General features: G+C 43.8%; 1 protein-coding gene across 2 annotated transcripts in view; it reads right to left on the reverse strand.

Annotated features, from left to right (window-relative positions):
* The window catches only part of HMBS (hydroxymethylbilane synthase), a 37,115-nt gene that overhangs the window by 15,318 nt on the left and 1,127 nt on the right, over positions 1–20,670 (reverse strand). Inside the window, exons 2-11 of one of the 2 annotated variants that reach the window (XM_044997043.1) lie at positions 20,316–20,464; positions 18,982–19,117; positions 16,143–16,306; positions 15,767–16,014; positions 14,075–14,276; positions 6,632–6,688; positions 5,665–5,718; positions 1,675–1,747; positions 868–917; positions 725–780 (exon numbers count right to left, since the gene is read on the reverse strand). In XM_044997043.1, coding sequence (XP_044852978.1) covers positions 725–780; positions 868–917; positions 1,675–1,747; positions 5,665–5,718; positions 6,632–6,688; positions 14,075–14,276; positions 15,767–16,014; positions 16,143–16,306; positions 18,982–19,117; positions 20,316–20,464 — 1,189 coding nt within the window. Of the gene's footprint in view, positions 1–724; positions 781–867; positions 918–1,674; positions 1,748–5,664; positions 5,719–6,631; positions 6,723–14,074; positions 14,277–15,766; positions 16,015–16,142; positions 16,307–18,981; positions 19,118–20,315; positions 20,465–20,670 lie in introns of those variants that run through there. The other variant, XM_044997044.1, reaches the window with a different exon arrangement.

The raw sequence follows: 20,670 nt of genomic DNA on the forward strand, positions 1-20,670 counted from the left end.
TTTGGAGACTGTTTAATGCTAGCTGTGAATCTGAGGCATCTACTGAAATGTCTGAATTCAAACTGTATGTGGTCACCCAGTGATGTGTATGTAACAAATACTGTTGCTCTAAAAATACCAGAGGTTGCAGGGCATCGGTTCAACCAACACAAACATTACTGATTGACATGACACACTTTTCCTTCGGCCATGTAAGCCCAACTAAAACAGCCAGGGGAAGGAGACAGACTATGGATAGCACATTTCACAAGCCTCTCATTCTCTAAAACAGGGGTCGTCAACCTTTCAGAAGTGGTGTGCCAAGTCTTCATTTATTCACTCTAATTTAAGGTTTTGCGTGCCAGTAATACATTAACGTTTTTAGAAGGTCTCATTCTATAAGTCTATAATATATAACTAAACTATTGTTGTATGTAAAGTAAATAAGGTTTTTAAAATGTTTAAGAAGCTTCATTTAAAATTTAATTAAAATGCAGAGCCCCCTGGACCAGTGGCCAGGACCCAGGCAGTGTGAGTGCTACGGAAAATCAGCTTGTGTGCCGCCTTCGGCACCCGTGCCATAGGTTGCCTACCCCTGCTCTAAAATGTTCTAAAAGAAGTTTGAATTACAAACAAGCCACTAGACTGTGAATGTTTGTCGATTTCAGATGCAGACAGAATCTGCAGCACTGCCCGGGCCATTCTATGGCTTGCAGTAAGCAAGAGAAAGGTTCAGAGCTCTTACTCATTTCTTTCCAGTGCATTTTCCAGCTCCTTGGTAAAGAGGCTCTTCTCTCCAATCTAAATAGGGAGGGAGGAACATGAAGCATATTACCAACATAGTCACATATAGCCTCACTCAATTCAAAGGAGGAAGAAGTCATTTACCTTGGAAAGAGCAGTGTCCAGGATCTTGTCTCCAGTTGTTGACATGGCAACTGTTCAAAGAGAGAGCTTTTTAAGAGTAGCAATACAGAGAGATCAGATAGGCCCAGACTCTAAGTCTCTGTGCGGTATGCAGCAAAGGGGTACATGGCTGCTGCATTCTAGTGCAGGTGTGAATGCAAGCTCCATATAGCAGGAGTATTCTAGCAGTACTCTGTACTAAGCAGGAGTAAAGATTAGGTCTTCTGGAAGTGTGCTGCCTTATTCCCAAGAGCACAGAGTAAGAAAAGGGAAGGCCAGGAGTGTGTGTGTCTGAGGACAGTAGTTTTAAGCAGGAGCCTCATCACACTAACAAGACACTCTGCTTTGAGCACCATCTCTGGCCTCACTCCTGCTACTAGGCAAGTACTCAGCAGCCATCCAATCAATGCAGCATTGGGATCCTGACTGCTCCCTGTCTGGTTTATATAATGTTTTACTTTGCACTTGAACATGAATATATGGTGCATCTAGCTTGGAGCCAGACTATTACATGGTTACTCTATGGAGTGACAGTACCATAATCTGCATAGAAACTTGGGAAATCAATGCTCAGCCATACATGGAATCCATCCTCTCCTTGCTCTGCAGACATTAGCATCTCTTGCCCAATCACGTGATACTAACAGAATGGAACTGATTCGGATTCTCCACTTACGCAAACGCCACAATCTCTCTTCCTTGGGCCAAGGGTCTTGCATAACAGATATTACACATCAAACCATCCCACTCCAACTGCTCCCTGCCTCTGAGCAGCATTTGAACACCCACCAATCTCAAAATGAAGGTTGAGGTATCGCTTGCGGAGCATTTCCACCACACTGTCTGTCTGAATCCGGGCCAGCTGCAGTTTAAAAACAGAAGGCTAAGTCGCATGTGAGATGGCATGTGTTCAGTACAAGCTTTTCTATTCTTAGACATAGTCAAATGCACCCTCCAAAACACAAGCATTAATGCAAATAAATAGAAGTCTTAGCACAGTGCTACACAAACTCTACCCCTGCATAATGATCACAACACCCAATAGAAGAAAGTATTACCATCCCTGCTTTACAGATGGAGAAACAGAAACAAAATTGGAGTGACCTGCCCCATGGTAATAAAGGTAATAATAAAAAGGTAATAATTGGAGATATACCAATCTCCTAGAACTGGAAGGGACCTTGAAAGGTCATCAAGTCCAGCCCCCTGCCTTCACTAGCAGGACCAATTTTTGCCCCAGATCCCTAAGTGGCCTCCTCAAGGATTGAACTCACAACCCTGGGTTTAGCACCACTGAGCTATCCCTCTCCCATGGTCAGACTGAGTCAGTGGTAGGGTCAGAATTAGAGTACTGTAAAGACAGACCAAATTTCTTCAGTTAGAAGTAGTGGTTCAAACAGGGGACTGGAAGTCAGAATTCCTGGATTCTATTTTCAGCTCTGCCACTGACTTGCTATGTTCTGTGGCCAGCCATTTCAGCTCTTTGTGCCTCGGCAACATTATGTTTAAAGTAGAGATGGCATTTACCCACCTAACTGGAAGGGCTGTGGCTTACTATCCATGAAGTGCCATCACTGGGTGAATGGCAGGGCCGCCCAGAGGGGGGGGCAAGAGGGGCAATTTGCCCCAGGCCCCGAGCCCCACAGGGGCCCCCACCAGAGTTTTTCGGGGGCCCCGGAGCGGGGTCCTTCACTCGCTCCGGGGGGCCCGGAAAACTCTTGCGGGGCCGGGTGCAGGAGCTTCTTCTGCTCCCGGTCTTCGCCGGCGGGGGGGTCCTTCCGCTCCACGGCGGAAGGACCCCCCACTGGCAAATTACTGCCGAAGACAGAGCGGGACCCGCCGCCAAAGTTCAGCTCGGTCTTCGGCGGTAATTCGGCAACGGGGGGCCCTTCTGTTCTGGGACCCGCCGCCGAAGTTCAGCTCGGTCTTCGGCGGTAATTTGGCGACGGGGGGCCCTTCCATTCCGGGACCCGCCGCCGAAGTGCCCCGAAGACCCGCGGCTGGGGCCCCCCCGCCACAGAATTACCGCCGAAGACTGGGCTGCACTTTGGCGGCGGGTCCCGCTTCGGCAGTAATTTGGAGGCGGGGGGGGCCCCGCCGCGGGTCTTCGGGGCACTTCGGCGGCAGGTCCCGGAACGGAAGGGTCCCCTGCCGCCGAAGACCCTGGGCCCCCGGAATCCTCTGGGCAGCCCTGGTGAATGGAACTAGAGCAGTGGCTCTCAAACTTTTTTTGTTTTTACTGGTGACACCTTTCACATAGCAAACCTCTGAGTGAGACCCCCTTTATAAATTAAAAACACTTTTTAATATATACCGCTACCTCGATATAACACCACCCGATATAACATGAATTTGGATATAACGCGGTAAAGCAGTGCTCCGGGGGGATTGGGCTGCACACTCTGGTGGATCAAAGCAAGTTCAGTATAACATGGTTTCACCTACAACACGGTAAGATATTTTGGCTCCCAAGGACAGCGTTATATCGAGGTAGAGATGTATTTAACACCATTATAAATGCTGGAGGTAAAGCAGGGTTTGGGGTGGAGGCTGACAGCTTGCAACCCCCTCCCCATGTAATAACCTCGTGACCTCCTGAGGGGTCCCGAGCCCCAGTTTGAGAACCCCTGAACTAGAGAAACACAATGATGTGCTTTTGTAATTTTTAAAGTGAGTCAGACTAAGCATTTTGCACAGTGCTAGAGAATAGGTCTTGCAGTAAGGGGCACCCATTGTTATAACAAAGGCAGACTAAATAGCCTGGCGATTCCCACCTCAATGAGTGATGAGCTAAAATGCACCATATCTGCTCTGTGCTTTTTATGAATGCTAAACTTTACCATTGCTGTGCGATCCTGCAAGGAGCCAGGATTAAGATTTGTCTGCAGGAATTGTGTTCTATATGAGCAAAGGTATGTCAGAAAGTTGTGCAGAAGGAAAACGGCAGCAGCTCAATACAACAGACAGAGCAAGCCGCAGGGTTTGGAGGCTGCAAAGGCCCAAGTACCTGTAGATGGGACACATTGAATTTACACTCTGGAAGGGGAAGGATCACATCAAATAGTCCACCACCACTATCCTACTCAAGCAGAAGGCAGAGGATCCCTCCATAGATCCTGACCCTGTGAGGGGCAATGTAGTCTAGTAGTCACAGCTGAAGATGAACCAGGAAGCCTAGTTTCTAATCTTTCTCTGCCACTGATGCTCTGAGTGGCCGTGGGCAAGTCACGGGTTTCCACATGTGTAAAATGAGTCCAACAAACTTCCCTTTTGTAAGGTGCTGTGAGATGCTGGGTGAAAGGCACAGGTGCTATAAGTGCAAAGTGTTGATAATAGTTCTTAATAGATTAGCAGATCGCACACAGTGGAGAACAGCAACGTCCCACCCTTCAATGCCCATCTGTATCATCTTCTAGCCTCCCACAAAGTACAGAGCCATGCTTGCGCCTGACTTCCAGAGTAGGCAAGATTATCTCAAAACAAAGGCCCAAGGCACATTTATCTCTCTTTGCAAACTTGCTCCTCCCAGCCGCAGCTAGATAGCAAGAAAGACCCAATGTATTTCTTATATCTTTCCTCCCAGGCTTTGTGAGTGTCAACGCAGCCTAAGTTTTGCCTCCATATAAGATATTTGGTGTTGGATATAGCAAAATGAAGACACAAAGGGATTCTACTGAAAGAGGAGGGCAAACACCTCCCTGTTTCTTGAGCTATTCCATGAGCTTGGTGCTGATGGAATGTGCCAACTGACAGCCATTGGGACTCAAGTTCTGTTTATTCAGAATGGATACAGTCCAGGTGGCATCATGGCAAGCGTCTCCCACATAGCTGTAACAACATGCCTCAGGCCCAACATGGAGGGATCCCCTGCAGGAGAGCTCAGTCTCATGGCCCATTGAATCTTGGGCCTTCCTACGGGGACTGCCAACAAGGACGCCTATTATAGTGCAACTCTGATGACATTATTTCTAATTCACAGAGGTCACTCTTTGTCAAAGATATCATTACTCCAGTCTATGGTAACTTTCTGGGGAGGACTTGGGCTTTTTGGTTTGAGAAAGGTAGTTCATCTGCATAAACAAATATAAGTAAATTTATTTCCATCTAATAATACTTTGTGCTTAATCCAAGGATCATAAGGTGCTTTACTAATATGAATGAATGAAGCCTCATGCCCTAAACCTTCTGTGAAGTATCCACAAATTGTCCCCATTTTACAGATGAGAAAATAGCAGCACAGATAAATAAAGAAAAAATTTTCAAGAGTGTCCACTACTTTGGGTGCTCAAACTTGAAACATCTGGATCCCAATTTGCATCCGCACCTTCTAGTGACTTGAGTTGAGAGAACTCAGCACCTCTGAAAATGTGCTAGGTACATAAGCTCGGGCACCCAAAATTAGAGGCCACTTTTGAAGATTGGCCCTAAGAGACTTGCCATAAGTCACACAGTGAGTCAGTTGTAGAGATGGGAACAAAACAAGGGAATACTGATTCCTAGTCTTTCACTCTGCCCACTAGACAACACTTCTCTATTGAACAGGAAACCTGATAGGTGCCGTACTTCATTTGGGTTTATATATAAATATTAGAGATACACACTTATTTACAGAGGGTAACTGCTGTACATCATATTTTTTAAGTTGAAAATAGACACCCAGGTTTTCTACTTTTAGGAGATGCAGCTACAGGGTCTCAAGTCACAACTGTCCCCGTTGAATAGAGACTCAGCAATATGGTGATACCAGAACACAGGCTAATTCAATAAGCAGAAACTCACCTGACTCCTCCTGGTGCCCACTCGGATAACTCTGTTTTTCAGGCCATTTTCATCCTATGAACAATATGTTTCATGTATTTTAAAAATTAACACAAATCCTCCAAATCCATAATTGTGGAGGTTTTCTTTACAGTGCTCTCTGCCAGCTCAGCGCTCATTCCACCGTAGCTAAACGTGTTCCCCAAGTGGCAACCACATCTTCCTAAACTGAGCAAAACATCAAATATTTAAACTAACACAAGAGTAGGTTTGCAAAGACTGTAAACTCCTGTTGGGAAATGTGCAGCACCTCCCAGAAGGCACTCGCTGTCTTGCAGTATTGGGCCCTAGAGCTCAATTCTGTGAACACTACCAGACATAGCACACGCTACTGTGAATAGTCCTATTGACTTTTGTAGTAAGCGTTTGCAGGGCTGGAAATCATATGTGCTGTATTATTAAGTTCTTAAATGTTCAGCTAGTCACAAAAAGTCATTAAGAAGAACACTTAGTCCTTATATAGAACTTTTCACTTTCAAAATGCTGTGTAAGCGTTAACTAACATCTGCATATTTATGTACATCTTTAAAAAATGATCAAACTTTTATCTTAATTAAATACCCAGCTAGGACTGATCTATTCAGTAAATGGCAGAATTAGAGGGGAAAGTGGTATAATCCCTTTACCTTCATCCTCTCCTTTTGATTTAAGCACTATATCTTAACTAAAGACAAACAGTGCAGAGACCACAACCTTAGGAACATTTTTCTTGTAATTGTTTTCTAAAAATGAGAAAGTAATATTGTTCGATTTTTGTTTTCTCCCACCCCCTTAAAACTGTAAAGGGTGGGGGAGTAGATTTTAAGCCTGGCCTATTCAATTATCCCGACAGATTTGCAGAGCTGATATATACACATTATTTTATTATGAGATATATAATTACCACGAACAATCTAAGCCCTGAAGAATGCAAAGTCCGTTCCTTTACCTGAGTGTTCCTCAGTGTCTTGTTCTCCATCGCTATGGACTTTTCCAACCCCAATGCCTGTTATGTGAAAGAGAAGAAGACGCTCCTTGAACTGGGAAAGAGGAGAGGAGGGAAGTTATTGCCTCTGCTGCCTAGCACAGTGTGTGCCAGACCATGTGCTAGAGAGAAGGGCTGTTCCATTTGTGACCCAGACCTTTCTGGTGTAGCATGGACACACAGATAAGAGGTGACAGGCATGCTACAGTATGTGCTGCACTAGGAGATTGGGAGGGAAAGGCCTTCAGAAAGCAGGGATGGGTGTGACCAGCACTTAGGAATGGAGATTACCAGTTCTGCAGAGAAGGAAATTCAGCTGCAGGAACTACCTTAGCAGAGCTATCAAGCTTCTGTATGGGAAAAAAAAATTGTGCTGAATCACTAGGAAGGAGACCTTCTCTCCCTCAATGACACCAGCCCAAGCCCTTTGCTGCCTGCTATACCCCCAGATCTGTGTATAGCATCTAATGCATTACCCAACAGATAATAAAAATAATAATAATTAATTGGAGATATACCAATGTCCTAGAACTGGAAGGGACCTTGAAAGGTCATCGAGTCCAGCCCCCTGCCTTCACTAGCAGAACCAAGTACTGATTTTTTGCCCCAGATCCCTAAGTGGCCCCCTCAAGGATTGAACTCACAACCCTGGGTTTAGCAGGCCAATGCTCAAACCACTGAGCTCTCCCTCCCCCCAGAACAGTCACAAGGTGGGTATTTTCATAAGTGAACAATGATCATTTTCACCAAGATATTATTTTGTGGGAGAGGGACACAACATGTGGCTTCGTACAAAGCAGAGACTCCAGCTCTATCACCCATCCTCAAGGCAACAGAGCACAATTTCTTTGAAACTATCACAAGCTATGTGGATTGACAAAGGGCAGTGAGCCAAGAGACCTGGGCTTTATGCAGAACTCAACCACTGATTCACCTTGCAACTTTGAGCAGTAATTTAGCTACTCTTCCTTAGTTTCCCTTTCTATAAAATAGCTCCTTGTAAAGTGCATTTGATTTTTTTAATTGGACTGGTATTATAAAGGCCTCATGTACTAATGGGCAGGGTTAAAAACTCATTCTTATCTCTAAGCTCAGAAGCGGTCTCAGCCCAGTGGAAAACCACTTGTGTTGAAACCTTTGACTAACAGCAGGGTTAATAAAAATATTCAACCTTTACACAAAACTGTGCCTTCAGTGTATTAACTAATTTGGTTTCAACATCAATAATTTGGGACTTATTGCTACCTTAATCTAGGATTCTGAATACAGCCATGTGTTTACAGATTACAATTATTAAAATATGTACAATCTTTAGTTTTCATAGTTGGCTCAGTCTACTCCCAAGTACCATGAACAGTGTTCATTTTAGCAGGTGTACGGTTATAAACCCAAAGAGAAACAGTCAATAGAAAAAAGATTCCCATTTGATCACATCACATGAAGGCAGACAACTAAATACTGACAAATTTTATAGGTGCTTGCATACAAATGCAAGAAGTCAAAATGCTAAAATGGGTGAACTTGAGTGCCTGATGTTAAACGAGAATATTGATGCAACAGGCATCACAGAAACTTGGTGGAATGATGACAAATCAGTGGGTCATTGTAACACCAGGATACAAAATATATGGGAATGATAGAGTAGGTTGTGCTGGTGGGGGAATGGCACTATATGTAAAAGAAAAAACAGAATCAAATATAGTAAAAACCTTAAATTAACCAAATTATACCACAGAATCTCTATGGATAGAAATTCCATGTTTGAATAATAAGAATATAGCAGTAGGAATGTACTACCGACCACCTGACCAAAATGTTGACGACGGTAATTGTGAAATGCTCAGTGAGATGAGAGAGACTATAAAAGTAGAAAACTCAATAATAATGAGGGATTTCAAATATCCCCATATTGATTGGGTTCATGTCACCCCAGAAGGAATGCTGAAATAAAGTTTCTAGACACTATTAGTGACTGCTTCTTGAGGCAGCTAGTCCTGGCACCCACAAGGTAAAGAGGTAATTCTTGGTTTAGTCCTGAGCAGAGCACAGGTTCTGGTCCAAGAGGTGAATATAGCTGAACCACCCAGTAATAGTGACCACAGTGTAAATAAATTTAACATCCTTGTAGGGAGAAATACAAAAGAAGCCCACCATAGTAGCATTTAACTTCAAAAAGGGGAACTACACAGAAATGAGGAAGCTAGTTAAATGGCAGTTAAAAGGAATAATCACAAGAGTGAAATGCCTGCGAGTGCATGGAAACTTTTTAAAAACCACCATAATAGAGGTTCAAACTAAATGTATATCCCAAAGGAAAAAATAAACCAGTAACAAGAGCAAAAAAATGCCACCATGGCTAAACAGAGTGAAAGATGCAGAGACAAAAAGGCATCCTTCAAAACCTGGAAGTCAAATCCTACTGAGGAAAACAGAAAAGAACAAACTCTGGCAAGTCCAATATAAAAGTATAATTTGACAGGCCTAATTAGCAACTAGCAAGACATGCAAAACTAACAGCCAGTTTTTTTTAAGTATATCAGAAGCAGGAAGCCTGCTGAGGCCCCTGAACGAATAAGATGCTAAAGGAACACTCAAAGAAGACAAGGCCATTGAGGAGAAGATCAATGAATTCTTTGCATCCCTCTTCACTGCAGAGGGCCTGAGGAAAATTCCCACACGAGCCATACAAATCTGAGAAACTGGCCCAGATTGTGGTGTCAGTGGACGAGGGTTTGGAGCAAAATGATAAATTAAACAGTAACAAATTGCCAGGGCCAGATGGTATTCACCCAGAATACCATCTGCCAGGGCCAGATGGTATTCACTAAAGGAATTCAAATATGAAATTTCAGAACCACTAAGTGTAGTATGTAACCAGATGACTGGAAGATAGCTAATATAATGCCAATTTAAAAAAAAAAGGCTGTAGAGGTGATTAGGAATGTAAAAGGTTAAATGGTTAACCGGTAAGTGGCAGCCACCCTGGAGGAGCCCCAGCCGGTCAGCCCCAGTGACCCCAGCCCCTCTCCCTTTCATTGGTTAACGGTTAACCGATGAAATGATATAATTTTAATAGTTTAAATGGTAAATTTTTAAATGGTATTTACATCCCTAGAGGTGATCCTGGCAATTACAGGCAGGTAAGCTTACCTTCAATACCAGGTAAATTGGGTGAAACTATAGTAAACAAAATGATTATCTGATACACAGATGAACACAATTTGTTAGAAGAGTTAACACTGACCAATCTATTAGAATTCTTTGTAGGGGTCAACAAATATTCTGGACAAGGGTGATTGAGTGGATACAGTGTACTTGGACTTTGAGAAAACCTTTGACAACGTTCCTCACCAAGGCTTTTAAGCAATGTAAGCAGTCATGGGATAAGAGAGAAGGTCCTCTCATGGATCAGTAACTGATGAAAGAACAGGAAACAAAAGTTAGGAATAAATGGTTCATTTCCACAGCAGAAAAAGGTAAATAGTGAGTTACACCAAGGATCTGTATTAGAACCTATGCTGTTCCACATATTCATAAGGTCATGAACAGTGAGGTGTCAAAGTTTGCTGATGATATAAAGTTACTCAAGATAGTTAAATCCAAAGCTGACATTGAACATTTACAAAGGGATCTCTCAAAACTGGGTGACTGGGCAACAAAATGGCAGATGAAATTCAATGCGGATAAATGCAAAATAATGCACATTGGAAAAGATCTCAACTACATATACAAAATGATGAGTCTAAATTAGCTGTTACCACTCAAGATAGATCTTGGGATCATCGTGGAAGGTTTTCTGAAAAAAATCCATGTGCAGCGGTCATCAACATAGTTAACAGACTGTTAGGAACCATTTGGAAAGAGACAGATAAGAGAAAATATCATGTTACTATAAATGCATGGTATGCCAACATCTTGAATACTGCATACAGTTCTGGTTGCCACATCTCAAAAAAAGACATATTAGAACTCGAAAAAGTACAGAGAGGGGCAACAACGATTAGGGGAACGCAACAGCTTTAATATGAGTAGAGATTAAAAAGACTGGGACTGTCATACAATTTAGAAAGTAAATGACAAAGTGGAGATACGCTGAGGACTATAAAATCATGAATGGCGTTGAGAGAGTAAATAAGGAAATGTTATTTACCACTTCACATAACACAAGAACCAGGAGTCACCCAATGAAATTAAGAAAAACAGATTCATAGACTCTAGGACTGGAAGGGACCTTGAGAGGTCATTGAGTCCAGTCCCCTGCCCTCATGGCAGGACCAAATACTGTCTAGACCATCCCTGATAGACATTTATCTAACCTACTCTTAAATATCTCCAGAGATGGAGATTCCACAACCTCCCTAGGCAATTTATTCCAGTGTTTAACCACCCTGACAGTTAGGAACTTTTTCCTAATGTCCAACCTAAATCTCCCTTGCTGCAGTTTAAGCCCATTGCTTCTGGTTCTATCATTAGAGGCTAAGGTGAACAAGTTTTCTCCCTCCTCCTGATGACACCCTTTTAGATACCTGAAAACTGCTATCGTGTCCCCTCTCAGTCTTCTCTTTTCCAAACTAAACAAACCCAATTCTTTCAGCCTTCCTTCGTAGGTCATGTTCTTAAGACCTTTAATCATTCTTAAAAAACAGGAGTACTTGTGGCACCTTAAAGACTAACAAATTTATTTGAGCATGAGCTTTCGTGAGCTAAAGCTCACTTCTTCGGATGTTAATCATTCTTGTTGCTCTTCTCTGGACCCTCTGCAATTTCTCCACATCTTTCTTAAAATGCGGTGCCCAGAACTGGACACAATACTCCAGTTGAGGCCTGACCAGCGCAGAGTAGAGCAGAAGAATGACTTCTCGTGTCTTGCTCACAACACACCTGTTAATGCATCCCAGAATCACATTTGCTTTTTTTGCAACAGCAACACAGGATTGGGAACCATTAATAACTACTCTCTGAGTACAGTTATCCAGCCAGTTATGCACCCACCTTTTAGTAGCCCCATCTAAATTGTATTTGCCTAGTTTATCAATAAGAATATCATGCGAGACCGTATCAAATGTCTTACTAAAGTCTAGGTATACCACATCCACCGCTTCTCCCTTATCCACAAGACTCGTTATCCTATCAAAGAAAGCTATCAGATTGGTTTGACATGATTTGTTCTTTACAAATCCATGCTGGCTATTCCCTATCACTTTACCACCTTCCAAGTGTTTGCAGATAATTTCCTTAATTACTTGCGCCATTATCTTCCCTGGCACAGAAGTTACACTAACTGCTCTGTAGTTTCCTGGGTTGTTTTTATTTCCCTTTTTATAGATGGGCACTACATTTGCCCTTTTCCAGTCTTCTGGAATCTCTCCCGTCTCCCATGATTTTCCAAAGATAATAGCTAGAGGCTCAGACACCTCCTCTATTAGCGCCTTGCGTATTCTAGGATGCATTTCATCAGGCCCCGGTGACTTGCAGGCATCTAACTTTTCTAAGTGATTTTTAACTTGTTCTTTTTTTATTTTATCTTCTAAACCTAACCCCTTCCCATAAGCATTCACTCTGTTAGGCATTCCTTCAAACTTCTCAGTGAAGACCAAAACAAAAGTCATTAAACATCTCTGCCATTTCCAAGTTTCCTGTTACTGTTTCTCCCTCCTCACTGAACAGTGGGCCTACCCTGTCCTTGGTCTTCCTCTTGCTTCTAATGTATTGATAAAAAGTCTTCTTGTTTCCCTTTATTCCCATAGCTAGTTCAAGCTCATTTTGTGCCTTTGCCTTTCTAATCTTGCCCCTGCATTCCTGTGTTGTTTGCCTATATTCATCCTTTGTAATCTGACCTAGTTTCCATTTTTTATATGACTCCTTTTTATTTTTTAGATCATGCAAGATCTCGTGGTTAAGCCAAGGTGGTCTTTTGCCACATTTTCTATCTTTCCTACCCAGCAGAATAGCTTGCTTTTGAGCCCTTAATAGTGTCCCTATTAAGTACTTCTTCAAAAAATGCATAGTTTACCAGTGGAAGTCGTTGTCAAGGGATGTAGTCAAGGCCAAAACAACAAATGGTTTTAAATAGGAATTAGATAAGTTCATGGAGGAGAGGTCCATCAATGGCTATTAGCCAAGATGGTCAGGAACACAACATTGGGTGTCCCTAAACCTCTGACTGCCAGAAGCTGGGACTGGATCGCTCAGTAATTGCCCTATTCTGTCATTCCCTCTGAAGCATCTACCACTGGCCAATGTCAGAAGACAAGATAATGCACCTGATGAACCATTGGTCTCACCCAGTATGGCCACTCTTACGTTTAACCACAATAATCATCTCTGTCCCTATACCTCCTTTCCCTACACCACATATGGGCCTCTCCTCAGCCCCGCAAGCCTCACAAACCGGAAAGGTTAAATCTCTGGAAGGAGATATCAAATTTATTCTTTGGCAAGGGCCAAATATAATTTTTAATTACAGTCCACAGGTCAAACAACATATTCAGGACAACACGCTCCCCTCGATGCACAGACCTTCCACATGTGTTTCATTCTCATCTCCTTCCCCATACCACTCACTAACTGGTCATCAATTACATAATTAATGCTTACATTCAAGTGTCATAATAAGGCTTAAAAATTAATACTCCCTTGAGATTAATGGAAGAATTCACACCTCTCAAAGCTATTGTGACTGTCTGCAGATTCAGGAAGACTATAAACTGATGCATTCTTTTTGGTTCATATTTGAGAAGTTTCCTTCACAGCCACAAGAACTAGAATTTTTTTTTTTAAATAAGATCTTAGAATCTGCCACATCTGAAAATAAATCAAAACACAGGGAACAAGGTTTTTGACCCTTCTGATCTACACAGTGATATATTTCACCTGCTACGCACCTCATCAGGTAAACGTCAACAAGGCTAGTTGTTCCTTCCACTCAATGCTGTCCAAAGCCCTATACAGGTCTGCATAAGATACTAAATTGTCTGCAATGCCTTGGCTGTGCAGAGAAGCTGTTAGCTCATCTGCTATATAACTCACTTACAGACAATGTCAGTGAAGTCACATCTTCTGTTGGTCCCTCACCCACCTTGCAACAAGGCAACAACGATACTTACCAATCAATACCAATCCCCTAGAACTGGAAGGGACCTTGAAAGGTCATCAAGTCCAGTCCCGTGCCTTAGCTAGCAGGACCAATTTTTGCCCCAGATCCCTAAGTGGCCTCCTCAAGGATTGAACTTACAACCCTGGGTTTAGCAGGCCAATGCTCAAACCACTGAGCTATCCCTCCCCCCCCGTTATATATACACTGCTAATATATAACTCAGTTGTCCAAAGTGCTGGTTTCTCGACCTCTAATCTGTGGAGCTTTTACAATTCTGAAGCCATAAAACTCAGATTAAGAAGGTGCCTTGCCTCAAGTTTGGTCTGAGTATCCTTCTCCTGAAGCGCATGGATCTTCCCATCTCTAGTCAGCACGTAGAGAGACCCCCACTCTGCTAAGACATCCACCACGTCATCGAAGACCGAGCTGTACGCAATGAACTTGTTACACAGGTCGTAGACATTCAAGATTTGCTTGTCAGAGTTCTGTGGGTCGCTCCCAGCAAACTCTGATCTGGATACCAGAAGAAAGAGGAAGAGATTAACACACGTGCCCCTGGATTTCTGAATCACATTCTAAATAGCGTCTCCTTAACGCACTTAAAGCCGGGATACAAACCTTTGAACAACCATGTGAGTATATTGCATGTTAGTCCATATATTAGATGGGAGAAATCATATTTGAGTTATAAAAGGGTGGTGACAGATCCCACTGGATCTGGATGGTGGTGCATGGCACTATCCCAGGAGCAATGACTGGATTCTGTAGATTCAGCTGAATTCATTGCAGCCTTTGCCGGGGCTCTAATACCAATCACATGCCACAATAATGTCAGTCAACACCTGGGATGATTCTCATGTGCCCAGGACTGAAAGTCACCTTGTTACCCACCTTGCCTCCGGATAGAGAGATACTTGCTACTGCTTAACTGGGTGTCGGCTCCCTGACACTTCCAGCCTGTTAGTTCCCAAACCATCTCCTCTGGGCTATGTCACCCCTTACTTTGCCTTGCAGGTTAACGACAGGTGCACGCCAGTCCCCAAACCCCTTCGAAGCATTCCCCTGTGGTGTTCAGCTCCTTAATCACAGAACGCTCACAGTAATAAGAGTTTGTTGTCCCTAAGGCAACAGTGTACACACCATCTTGAATGATTCAACTCAGGAGCAGCATCTCGTACAACACTACAGCACTGAGTTATACTTACAGTGAAAACCATCATAGGTTCATCATCAAAGATCAAGATTTATGAGATAGCGAATAAGGATAATGGAAACAGAAGGGTTACTTATCAAACAAAATCGTAACACCATTCCTAAAGACTAAGCTGAACTGTCTGACCTTCTGTCCAAATAAGATTATCTTACCCAAAGCCTTTTTGCAGTGTTTTCAACCAAACCTGGTTGAGATCCTATTTTCATGAACGTAATCACACCACCCGATAACTTCCCTAGTCAAAGGAACACAGGGTGGTTTCCTTGTCCCCAGATATAGTCTAGTAAACTGCTGAAGTGCATCCCCGGATAAGGTTCTTACCCCTCTGCTGTTCTTCTCTTCCTGTTAAATCTCAATTCTTCCTCTGCATTTAGCTCAGACTGGGGATTGTGAACGAGACAATACTCAATTTACATGTCAGACAGACAGATAAATATCTTTGTTCTGGCAGGAAATCAGATCTTTACCTCTGCTGGGGACTGACACCTTGACACAAACTATCAGAACATATTTCCAGTGGATATAAACAACTCCTTACATAGCAGACGTACCAACATTTACGACAATAATCATAACCATTTAAAAAACCCATCTTTCTGAATGAATACTATGAAAGCAGTAGGCCTGTTAGGAGTTGCTGTCACAGACCAGTGAGCCCTCTGCCAGCTGAGAGCAATGGGGCTCTGTGTCACAATAGACTTGCACAACAAAGCAGCAGGAGAGCTGCAAAGAACAAAAACTGCACAGTGAATACATGTAAAATGGACTCATCTGCTTCCCGGAGTCTTACTTTGGAGAGCTCTTCCGGTCCTTGGAAACAATGATGAGGTATCCCCGATACCAGTGAACAAGCAATTTCTGGCCCTCAAAGGCAAAGCAGGGGCCACGCTCATCTGGCTGGTACAGATACACACATTCGTTTCCTGCCACAATGAACTGGAGGTCCTGGGAGGGGTCGCTGAGCGTGGAGCAGCGTAAACCGCAACCATGTGTGTCCAGCTCCAGACGAGGATAATCCTTCACTGACAGCATATAGGACTGCGAATGAAATATGATTTTTCAGAGATTATATCGAACCGCAGATTGGTGATAAATAACCAGGAGCTGTCACAATCAGTGGACCAGAGTCTGACCTCCATTACAGCTTTGTCAAGCCAATATCTTACCTGGATGTTCTCCGTGGTGACAACAAAAAGGTGGGTCATTTTCCCAGACTGGCGGAAGGCAAGGCCAGTGACCGGGTAATTGCCTTCATGTAAGATCTGGGTCTTACTGTGTCGGTCTCGTGTGATGTCCCCTTTTGTAAGCACAACACTTCCATCTGCAAAACCTGTTGAAGAAAAAGGACTAAACCGTTTATGTCTATGGCACTTTCCAAACATATGTTAAGTCCAAGGCAGCTGCAGTCAGCTGGATCCTCCTTGTTGTTTCCCAGACAGATATGCATACTGGGGTGGTCCCATGGTCTTCTCACTTCACGGACCCAAATATCAAACTCCCTTCCCGAGTAGGGCCTACAGGACCTTTTCACGGCCAGCTCCTGGCCCAGTGCAAAGCCTTACTGTTTGAGAAAGTTTAATCTCTGTTTCTTACACATACGCTTTCTTTATGGTTTATTTTCTCCCACTGCTCCTTTTTGTTTTGTTTTGCTTTGCTACAACAGATGCCTAACTCACTGGAACCAGTTTTGTGTAACAGTTGGTTTAAATCACAGCGCGACACATGTACATAATAAGCACTATAAAAGTCAACATTGTAAAATGAAAGGAAACCAGTTGGTCAAAAGTCACATTTTTAGGACAAGTCTTTGGACAAGTTACTGATCCATGACAAGACCTTCTCTCTTATCTCATGACTATTTAGTTTGCATAAGAGCCTTCGGTGATGGACCTCAACAAAGGCTTCCTGAAAGTCCTAGTACACTATATCCACGGGATCACCGTTGTCCAAGTGCTTGTTGACACCCTCAAAGAATCCGAGTAAGTTGGTGAGGCATGACTTTCCTTTACAAAAAGCCGTGTTAACTCTTCCCCCAACAAATCGTGCTCATCTGCCCCTTGTGGGTTCCAGAACTAGATGCTCCAAGAAGCAGTCACTCATGCTGTCACAAAATTTTATCCCCAATGTGACATTTACCCAGTCATTATAACAGCGCTTTCTGCTTCTGGAGCCTCTCTAACCAACATTACCATTTCAGAATTGCTGTCACCATCCTTGTCAGGTGGTTATAGCAGTAGGCATATGTTACCACTTTTTTTTCAGTCAAGCATGCAGTCAGGGCCATATTTCCAATTAGACAGAGTAGGCATGTGCCTAGGGGCACCGGTGTTCTAGGGTCGTTAAAAAGTTAATACATACACGGTTAAAAGTAGTTAGTGTAAGCTTATTTTAAAACTTATAAACAATCCAATGATACAGTAGAACCTCAGAGTTACAGACACCTTGGGAATGGAGGTTGTCCATAACTCTGAAATGGCCGCAACTCCGAACAAGACTTTACGGACTTCAGACACCAAGGGGACAAGGGGATTGGAACTGCAGCCACAGGTAGGGGGGTCAGGGCTGTGGGCTATCAGAGCTTCTGATCCTTGGGAGCACCAGGGCTCAGGACTTTAGATCTAGGGGGAACGCTGAGACTCGGGGCTTCAGCAAGCGCTTGTACAGCTCCGCTCCCAGTTTCAGCAGGGGAGGGGCGCGCCGGGGCTCGGGGCTTTAGCTATGGTGGGAGCGCTGGGGCTGAAACTAGCACTCAGGGGCGGCTCTATGAATTCTGCCACCCCAAGCAGGGCGGCGTGCCGCGCTGCTCGCGCTGCAGGGCGCCGGTCCCGCGCCTCCGCGGGACCTCCCGCAGATGTGCCGCTGGTCCCGCGCCTACGGTGGAGCTTCTGCAGTCATGACTGCGGAAGGTCTGCCAGACCCGCCTGCCGCCCTCCAGTTAAAATGCCGCCCCACGCGCGCACTTGGCGCGCTGGGGTCTGGAGCTGGCCCTGCTAGCACTCCCCTCGTAGCTAAAGCCCCAAGCCCTGGCACCCCGCCCTCCGGGGCTGAAGCCAAGAACAGAGCCGCAGGACTGAAGCCCTAAACCCCAGCACCCCCTCCGGGTCTAAAGCCCTGAGCCTGGTGCTCCCGAGGGTCAGAAGCCTGGACCCTTCTAACTATTGAAGGAGAACTTTTAAAAAGATATGGATTGCAAGGATTTCATTAGCACATTTGCGAAGCAAAAGTCAAGGAAGAAACATGTACAGGAAAGTACATCTACCTGCTACCTATGTGATTGTTTTAATTACATGTATTTTTTGTTATTGTATTCAATAAATATTTAAATTATCATTTATATTTGTTTTCATTTTTTACAAAAAACAAAGGTCAGCTGTAGGCTGGGGGGAGGGAGAAGGAGGAGGATGGTGGCAGCATTGAAGATGCTGTGCCTTGGGGCACGTAAGGTATAAATCCAGCCCTGCGTGCAATTTCTATCCATAGTGTCTCTATGGTGCAGTTTGTTTCATTTCAGATTGGCACCTTATTTGACTATGGTTCCTTTAACATAGAATGCCACTCCCCAACCTGCATGACCTTCTTTATCTTTCCTATATATTTTATAGCCTGGTATTACCATATTACAAAACCCATTCTCCTCTGCCTGAACAAAATCTAAATAACCCAAGAGTCCTTTTTGTTTTTTTAAATATTTTTAAGCCCCGTTAATTTAAATCAAAAATTGAAATATAGCTAAAGGGAGTATGTACCTAAATTTTAAACCTCAATAAAGCATTAATTCTTGGCAAGTAAATTATAGTAAAAAAATCAAGATTTGCCAAACTTTAGCAAGTAATTACTAGCGTTCTCAAGTAGCGTCAGGTACATTCTCTTTAGGATGAAAACCATGTGACGTGAAAATGTCAGAACACTCTACGCTGCCTTCTGTAGGACCAACCCATTTTCATTCCATCATATTAACTTCAGAGTTTGTTCGGCATCTTCAGGAGGCATTTGCTTTTCACTTACCAATAGCCATGAAGTTAAGATTCTCATGGACAGTTAGGCAGGAGACAACTGTAGGTTTGTTACCCGGTATTGCTGGGAAAATCCTTGTGCAAAGAGGATTCCCACCATCTCGTTTCTCTAAGTTCCAGACTTTAACCTGCAAACACCACAGACAGAATGTGAGTAGATATGGTCTTAAGGTATATTGAGGCCAAAACCTGGTCCCTTTTAAGTCCATAGGGCTACAATTTAGCAACTGTTTTTACACCAAAGACATTCCCAAGCTAATCCCAATACAGTAACTCCTCACTTAAAGTCATGCCGGTTAGTTACGTTGCTGATCAATTAGAGAACATGCTCATTTAAAGTTGAGCAATGCTCCCTTATAATGCTGTTTAGCAGCCGCCTGCTTTGTCCACTGCTTGCAGAAAGAGCAGCCTCTTGGAGCTAGCTGGTTGCTGCTTGGAACCAGCTGGTTGCTGCTTGGAACCAGGGTGGACCAGCAGCCCCCGCATCAACTCTCCTAAGTTCCCTGTGCGGCAGCCGCCCAGCAGGCTATCAATTGCCAGGTAGTTCAGCTGTCCCGCCCCCAACTGCCACGTGCTGCTCCTGCTCTCTGCCTTGGCGCTGCTCCAGGGAGCCTCCTGCTTGCTGTGCTGGGGGAGAGGGGGGAGACGGGTGGTCCCCCCCACTCCTTTACCCCATCTCCACAGAGTAGGGGGGGGAACACGCAGGATGGAGGGAGCTTGCTAGCAGCAGCTGCTGTCTCCACTTGCGGATCTACTTAAAAAGGGAATGTACTTAGAGTGGGGTCAGGGTGCTTAAAGAGGCAATGTGCATCTCTCTCACACACACTGTCTCTCTCTCTGCTATGCTATGTCCCTTCCCTTCATTCATGCTGCCTTGTAGAGTGTGAGGCTACATTAACTCGAGGGCTCAGCCGAGTGCTAGTTCATCATTTAGCAATAAGGCATTCCCTGGGAAATATCCCACCCTTCCACCCTCTGACTTCCACCACTTCAACCAAGGTTCACAATCATCATTGCTGTGTACAGAATTAAATTGTTTGTTTAAAATTTATACTGTGTACGTGTGTGTGTATAAATATATTGTGTGTGTGTATTTAAGTATATAGTGTGTGTGTGTGGTATTTTTTCTGGTAAAAAAATTCCCTGGAACCTAACCCCCCCCCCCCCCAATTACATTAATTCTTAGAGGGAAATTGGATTCACTTAACATCGTTTCACTTAAAATAGCATTTTTCAGGAACATAATTACAACCTTAAGTGAGGAGTTACTGTACATTCCTCTTCCTCAGAAAAGCACACAAGATGGGCTCGTGTCCTCTGACTTACCAGTGGGTTAATGCCTTCTTCATCTTCACCAACAGAAGCCAAGATGCTGTGCTGCTTCAGCTGGTACAGGTGAGTCACCCTCAGCTTGTAAGCCTGGAAACTGCTAAGCTGAAGGGAGCGTGACAAGAACCAGATCTGACCTTCCATATGTAGATGATAGTCAAGGTACTCAGAGAAAAAAAAAATGAAACCACACATCACAATAAGGGTAGTTTAAGAAGGGTTTGGTTATTGACAGGTGGCCAAATATAGTTATACTAGCTATTATTCCAGACACTGAGGTGATCACAGGGCAACAAAATATTTAGTGAACATTTTAACATGCAGGTAACTGGGAGTTGGAAGAAGCAGACAT

Source organism: Mauremys mutica, chromosome 22 (assembly GCF_020497125.1).
Source record: "Mauremys mutica isolate MM-2020 ecotype Southern chromosome 22, ASM2049712v1, whole genome shotgun sequence".
Taxonomy (NCBI): domain Eukaryota; kingdom Metazoa; phylum Chordata; order Testudines; family Geoemydidae; genus Mauremys; species Mauremys mutica.